General features: G+C 39.6%; 1 protein-coding gene across 1 annotated transcript in view; it reads right to left on the bottom strand.

Moving 5' to 3' along the window:
• Window positions 1-2410: 2410 nt before the first annotated feature.
• Window positions 2411-8034, bottom strand: part of LOC146823128 (uncharacterized) — a 45504-nt gene continuing 39880 nt past the window's right edge. Inside the window, exon 4 of the mRNA XM_085606371.1 lies at window positions 2411-3031. Within this exon, the coding sequence (XP_085462497.1) occupies window positions 2411-3031 (621 nt within the window). The remainder of the gene's footprint in view (window positions 3032-8034) is intronic.

Raw genomic sequence — 8034 nt, 5'->3', positions numbered from 1 at the left:
TGTAAGGGGTTAATAATGATAGTAAAATAACTCGGTTGGTTAATGGACTTGCTTAAGAGATTTGTGTTCTGCCTAAATACAGATTTGACTCAAAGTAGCATAGAGGGTTGATGTGCCTGTTACAAAGCACACTGTGCAACACGCAAATCACAAATTTGTATTGTATGTAGCTAGCTCAGTTGGTTACTACTTTTAGCTTAGAGACCCTTTTCTTACTTGCAGATTCTAAGTTCCTGTCCTTGTAATATAGATCAGTGAGCTGTAAACCAGGAACAAGGAGCTCAATGCATATTGCAAGGGTTAAGTTGGATAATTTTTGTTTCCCCCCAATGATTGGTTATCCTATGGTTGATAAAAAGGGTTCTTTTGAAAAGTAATGATGTCTTATTAGTACAAACAACATTTGCCACTGTGTTACGTTTTATATCCTGACTTTGTGTTTGTCCAAAACATATGCTGTTAGCATATAATGTCCACCAGTGAATGATTCTTACATCTTGTTACCTTCTTTGTGTTATTTTAAATTTATTTTGCATTGATGTGCACACTTGCATGGTTTATTGCATCTGCATAATGGTGTGATGTAAAGGACTCTGACATCCTATATGAGATGAGTAGCACTATAACAGAATTAAAGAAAAACATAGTCAGTGCAATTTATACAAACAGATTCATTTGACATTTTTTACTGTGAATATGTATCTCTTACAGAGAGAATTTGACCAAAGTAAAAAACCTGCATCCAAAGCATAGTTTTTCTTAAGTACCTGTGAAGTGATAACTGTCCGTGGGCCTCTGTTTTTATCCACTGTATTGGCATCTAGGTGGTGAGCTTTCAGATAACCTCAAGCACATATGATACTCGAACGATAGAAGGGCAGATGACCCTTCAAATGAGGCACAGCTTGAAGTGGAGGTAAGATAAGCCACTCGTCCCTGCAGGTTGCTGCTCCAAAGAGAAAGCAGACAATGTACGGGCACTTCTGACTATGTCATGTGTTGGCAAATTACACTAGAACACATTCAGTATATTTCATTGGTGCCAGCCTGGATCCTGGATCCTGTTCAATATTAATTGCTGGATCCCCCTCATTTCCTGCACTGGTGGCACAAAGATTAGAAGAGCATCTGCAACCACAATAGGCAGACTGCTTTACCAATCCCCACTGCAAAATGCAAACGCCTAGAAAATGCCACAGCCTTTTCATGAATAGGAAAGAGACTTCAAATAAAGATTGAGGGCTCTTGACCTAATAGGTCAGTGGCAAATGGTAGATGACCCAAAAGTCGTTCTCTCAGTGTATTTGTTCAATGCAAATGGTATTGACTATTTTAAACCTTAACACATTTCAAGTTTCCATAAAATAAATTATGCTGAATCATGGGCTCTGTACATGTAGCTAATCATTCGAGCATTAAGAATGCCCTTATGTTTAAAAGTAACATAGACCCGAGCTGAGATTTGTTTTGAAAGCTCACATGAAGTTTGGGTTTAAAATGTCAGCCATTGTCTACCGTTTGCTAACAATTAGATCGATGTTTCTTTGCAAAATATTTTTGCCAGTTTCACTGTGTTTTTCCCGGCTGTGAGAGTGACTAACTGCAAGAAATCGGGAGTATTAATTGGAGATAAGGGCATCTCAAACTGTAATCTCAATCTTTGTCAGGGTGAACCACAAAAATCACTAAATAATCCTGTGCTTTAAGCTCAGTTACCTGCTACAAAGCAGGCAGGCGTAATTTAGAGGCAATGTGTGTAGTATTTCTGCAGTCCTGAAACAGTAATAAAGTTGAAATGCAAAACAATAAAAAATCCCCAAATGAAGGACAAGGTAGAGTAAAATCCAATTTTAAAAAAGCAATGACACCAACATTTCTGCACTTTCCAGTAGGTTTTCTTCCCCTAGAATTAATTGACCACTGTGTAGTTATTTAATAGTATTATCTGATGTTATAGCATTTGGCCACTCAACCAATGCAGCACATGGAATTATTGCCATTAAAGTTAGAAAAATCTTGCATGTAATGGCCTTTATTCATTACTAAAAACAAACTGCAAAAAATAATGTGCATGTTGCTGCAATCAATCCTTCTGTTTCAAACATTGTGTGTGTGTACAATTTCTGTGAAGTGATGTAGCCTTATGGCTAGAGCGGTTGACGTTGAAGCTGGGTAACCGGGTTCGAGTCTCAGCAATGACGCTCCACATCCTGTGATTTAGGGCAAATCACTTAATCTCCCCATGCCTAACAAAAATTAATGTGTTCTTGTGTAACGAAACTGGTGCTATGTAAAGCGCTCTGATACCTGATATCTTCGGTCAAGTTCGTGCTATATAAAACTCAAAAAGAAAAAAAAATTAAAAACCACACTTTTGCTGTTTCTAAATACTCCCCATGTCGCTACTTCCTCATTCCAGCACAACACTGGGGATCAGCTCCGGATGATCAACCGTAGGGGTCTGGGATATCTCCCGTGGCTCAGGAAAGGTGGCATAAATCAGTGCAATTTTTTCATCGAAGAGCTCAGAAAATTTATTGCATAGCTTCTGTGATGGGGCATGAGTATGGGTAAGCGCTAAAGGATCAGTAAGTGAGTTTGCAATTTTAAAAATTTCTCTAGAGGAATTTTTAGCACTATTAATTTGGTTGGCAAGAAAGTCTCTTTTGTTTCCAATGAGAAGTTTGCGGTATTCTTTGAGCGCTGCACGATAGTCTGCCTTACTAACTGCAGAGTAAGTAAGTCTCCAGCTATGCTCTAGTTTTTTGCATTCTGGTTTCTTTGATCTGAGCTCCTCCAAATACCGAGGAGCAGAGGAGAGAGATCTATGGGACTTTATTGCTCTCAAAGGGGAAAGGGAGTCAAGCGCATCAACAACCCACTTATTCAGGTTTAAGATGCTGTCCTCGAGATCACTGGAGAGAGTGGGCTTGGAGTCCATTAGGTGTTGAGTTAGGTACTCCGGAGTGACTCTCCTCCAATTCCTACTATAGTCTTTAGGAATAGAGGTGACTCTCCCAGTGCTAGTCATCTGGAATTAAAAAGGGATCAGAAAATTATCTGACCATGGTACTGTCAGTGGAGAGTGAATAGTAATCTCGGGTAAATTGGTTCAAATCAAGTCCAATATATGGCCTGCCTTGTTGGTTGGATGGCATACATGTTGTATAAGATTGCAACTAGCTAATGTGGAGATACAGTTGGAGCTATGTGGGCAGAGGAGTTCATCCACATGCAGATTCAAATCCCCTAGCATAATAAAATTGGAATATCATATAGTAGCCTGTGAGAATCAGCCAGGGTGGGTATTTGATTAAGGCTAGAGTTAGGAGTAGGCCTGGGCCAAAATTCCGTTCCGTTCGCTGAAATTGCGATAATTTGGCATTTTCACGTTCTGCGGAAAGCGCGAAAATGTCAACATTTCCGCAGTTTAGCGATAATTTGTTTCTTGCACGCGCTGTAAAATAATACATTCTCGCATGCGCGCAATCGCCTTACCTGAATCCCCGCGTTCGCCGACAAGTTTTCCCGATCCGGTCGCGTTCTCCACGAGATGTTGGATTGTTGGTAGCCATTTGCGCTGTCTCGCGACAGTTCGCGCCCGCAGTAACGTGATGCGTCGCGTGATCACATCTTTCTTCTCGCGATCATGCACCGCGAGACAAGTGAAAACAAGATGGCTGCGCCCGCGAGCAACCGCATGGGTAAGTTGGCGAGCCGCGACCACGCAGAAAATACCGCGAACGGGCGGGAAAAAAACTTCTGCATCTTCGCGATATTTCCGCGTGTTTGCGGAGATTTTTAACATTTTCGCGATAATTTGCAAAAGTGAATTTTGTAAATTCCGCCCACCTTTCATTTTAACAGGCTACGCAGTCTTTTATTGTGGGTATCAGAAAGGTTATGTCATGGTGATCTGACCAATCACAAGGAACAATTGATTCGACTGTAATATCTTTACTCCTTTAAATAACCCAATCTAAGGTTGCCCCTTTCGAGTGAGTTGGCTGTGTACAGGCTTGAGTAAGGTTTAGATCTGTTAAAAAGTCTTTAAGTGCGTTGATCTGTTTGTCATTATTGTCATCCCAGTGTAAATTGAAATCGCCTAGGAATATGTTATTAGTGTGACTATTAGAGTTAGCCGTGATGATCTCCATTAACTGTTCTATTAAAGTAGCATTATTGCCTGGTGGGTGGTAAAGCGCATCTTGTGTAGCAGTTTTAAGTGCTAAGACAGCCCTACATCTAAACCTCCATGCACAGGTCAATTCAGATTCATAATTCATATACAACAATAGGGCATAGTTTCCACTTTCAAAACGGAGTTTTGTATTCATCTTTTATAATGGAACAAGTAAGAGTATAACTCCCAGAATTCAAATACAAACATTATTTATAAGCTGAATATCATGTATACACATATAAAACTTTGCCATCATATACTAAAAGATTACATATATGTTTAACCATTAGTGTGCAGTCTTTTCTCCCACCACTTCCAGAATGCAGTAAAGGAATACAACTGAAATATCGAGCTCCATGGAATCACATTCTAAACTAACTTGACAGACACATGATCTGCACCTGAGATAAACTATGTCTTAGTTACTTAATAATAGATAAATAAAACACTTACAGTTTGATTTATATATCATCCTGCCTTTTTAAAGATAGATATATTTCAAAATTATTTATCACAATATGACATAATTATATATCTTATTAATCATTTTTTTGACTTTCGATTTTTTTTAACCTACCAAATGATTGAGTTTGTTGGTAGAATAGATTTTTTTCTCTTATTAAAAGATGCAATATTCTCGGTGTTTGTAAAAACATAGCACAAGAATGGCACACCACTGTCATGCAAAGCAACCATAAATGGCAACCTTCTGAACTTTTAATTGCCTGATGCTGCAAAAGTCAGCAAATGAAAATATTGCCTTTATATTTCAATCTCGTAACTACATTTCTGTATTGTTACTGTCTATTAACCCTTTCACTCCTCTTTTGAGGTAGCCCAAAATGCATGCCTTTCTGTCAATAATCGCGATGATTGTGATGAATTTGGGAAAAATAAAACAGGAGTTGGAAAACCTACTTTCCTTAATACTTTTATATTCTTATCAACATACATCACTAGGGGATCTTTCGTACCTTATAAAATAATGAACCTAAACCTATCCTAACCTTGTAATAATGAATACGTGTTTCTTAAACACCCTTCCCCAATCCACCCTCTGCAGATTCTCCATAGAAACCCAATAGAACTAGTCTGTCACAAGTTCACAACACATTCCAGAAGGACCATACTAGTTTCAAAATTAACCACAACAGGTGTACATATACTGTAAATCATATCCAACTATGATTTTTTTTCCTTCTATTTACCAGAGCCACTGAAACATCTATTTAATAATCATTTCCAAATAGAACCAACTTTTATTCACCTGCATATTCCCTTCATCCAATCACATTTTGATTTTCTTTGCATACCACCAGCATACATGCATTTTCACTGTCTTTCATAGTACCAACTGTGATATTCAGCTGCAGATCTGTCCTGTGTGTTACTACTCCTTCCAACAAAATGCTTAGAGTCTGGATTGTGGGCCACAGCCATGTCTATTGGGCTAAAGAGGCTGAGAAAAACAAAGGTATTGACAGGGACTTGGATTTGCCAAATGTGGAGATTAGTTGATCTGGCCAGAGAGGGTTAAAGTTTCATCAGCTGCTGCCTTTGGCTAAATTATTGTGGATTTCCAAGCTCCTTACCATCATGATTGTGCAGTGTGGTGACAACGATCTGGGCACATTGACAGGGGTAGGGCTGGAAATCCTAATGAAGCATACCTTTGCAGAACTGATGTCACTTTGACAGGCTGGGAAACATGCTAAGAAAGCTGTTTTTGCTTTCCTCAGAGACCATAACATGGGCTCTATCCACAACAATCTGCGTTTTGGCATGCATGAAATATATAGAGGAAATGGAGCTCATGTTACAGACGAAGGGAACAGGGTGTTTCTAGGCAACCTGCAACTTTTCATACAGTCTTATCTGTAGCTGTCTTATACACATTCTCAACACAAAGGCTCTTATCAGAGCCACCCAAGAGCCAACATTTTTGTTCATTCACTTTTTTAAATAATTTTTTCTCGTTTTCCCGATGATGCCAAGAGTCGTGATGACTTCAGTAACCGCGACGATCGTACCTTTTTTAAGAGGTATAAAACACATATTTGCACACCTTTTCCAGTATTTTAGACACTGGCGGTTTATTACTGCACTGTTTAAAGTCATATTTTTATGGGGAGTTTGTGCTGAAACAATCTTTTAAACCAATTTTCCATGTTCGCGAGTACTCTGAGTATCATGATGCTGTTGGTAACTGTGATGCGTATAAAATTCATCTTTAAAATCGATCTTCCGTTTTCGCGGTGAAGCTGGATATCGCAAATACGTCAAAGCCCGTGATGGTACTTGGGGGTGCTGCACTGGCGGTCATGGCATCATCGCGAATATCGCACGCAATTGAAAAAATCAATTTTAGACACATAACTTGTGTCACTGATACCCACATTTGTCAAACGTGGGGTCAGAGTACCTCTATCCTGACCCCATATGACACTTTGGAAACAGATTTTCAGCCCCAGGAACCATCCCGACACATAAAGTGGCAGCTGCAAATTTCTGTTCAGGTTGCGTCAAGCCAATCAGAGCATTCCTGCTGGCATGTGCATTCGCGAGTTCCTGTGAAAACATCACGATATAACCACGATCACTGCAAAAACACCGTGAAATATCCATGACCAGGGATCAATAACACGACCAATAACAAAAAGCACAATCTGCGTCATATACCTTTCTACCAAATTTGCTGTAATTTGGTCCAGCGGTTCGGGTTGTAGGTTTGACAACGCATTCCTATGGGAATTAATATTACAAATGCACTATTTTTTGTGCCCCATTGCGCAGATCACCCGCAAACTTTCCACGACACACAGAACCGACTTTGACACTTTTTGGGGGATATTTCATGAAGATTGGTCAAACGATGCCAAAGTTATAAGCTTGTCAAAAAATCCTTTTCCTATGGAAACATGGTCCGAACTGTAACTACCAACCAGCAGGGTATATATAAATGGTTTGACTTCATCTTCAAAAGTGTATGGGTGATTCTTGTTGTACATGCAAGATATCGGGGTGATTTTTCAATTAGGGCCGGGAAAAAAGGGGGGGTGCCTAAAAAAGTCAGTTTCCTATTTTAATTCTCATAGGAGTCTTGAACACGACAACAGCCCAAACTGCTAGATGGAATTACACTAAATTTAGAAGAAAGGTAGATTATGTACTGCAGATCACAATTTTTGTTATTTGGTGTCAATCCATTCAGAACCCTCCCCATCTCATGCTGAGATCTAATTGGCTGCCAAGACTTCAACCAGGAAGTGTTGGCAGCCATTTTGAGACTCGGCTCTAGATGAGTAATAAAAAAAAGGTGAAAAAAAAGAAAAGAAAAGGTGGCAGGGTAGCAATGCCCTGACCCACTTGCTCTGGTCCTGGGGTCCCTGAGGGATCCCGCCTGGGCAAACAAGAACATTTTGTTTGAAAAATCGCTAATCCAAGGCAAAAAATGAAAAATTCCCAGTCACAACTACCACTTATATAGCTACATTGATATGTAGTCAAGGAATGCGACACGTTATGACTTATGCGTTTAGAATGCATGCCATTACAACGTGGTAATTACAATGACTGCGTTGTTACATTGCATACCATTACAATGCAAATCATTACAATTACTTGCTGTAGGGAGATGCTGGATGCTGGAATAGTATAATTTACAATTCCATCTCCAGTCTGTGCAAAAGTAGGGAAGGTGTTGGAATTCAAATCCAACACCGTCTGCCCTCTACAGCAAGTCGTTGTAACGGCTTGCGTTGTAATTATCGCGCTGCAATGGCATGCATTGTTTCGCATGTGGGGTAAATGATGTTCCCGTAATTAAGCCCAAGTGGGCAAATTCATTATTA

The sequence above is a fragment of the Triturus cristatus genome, chromosome 5_2 (assembly GCF_964204655.1).
Source record: "Triturus cristatus chromosome 5_2, aTriCri1.1, whole genome shotgun sequence".
Lineage (NCBI taxonomy): Eukaryota > Metazoa > Chordata > Amphibia > Caudata > Salamandridae > Triturus > Triturus cristatus.
Note: the sequence above shows the minus strand (reverse complement) of the source record. Positions and strands in the feature narration are given on the sequence as shown.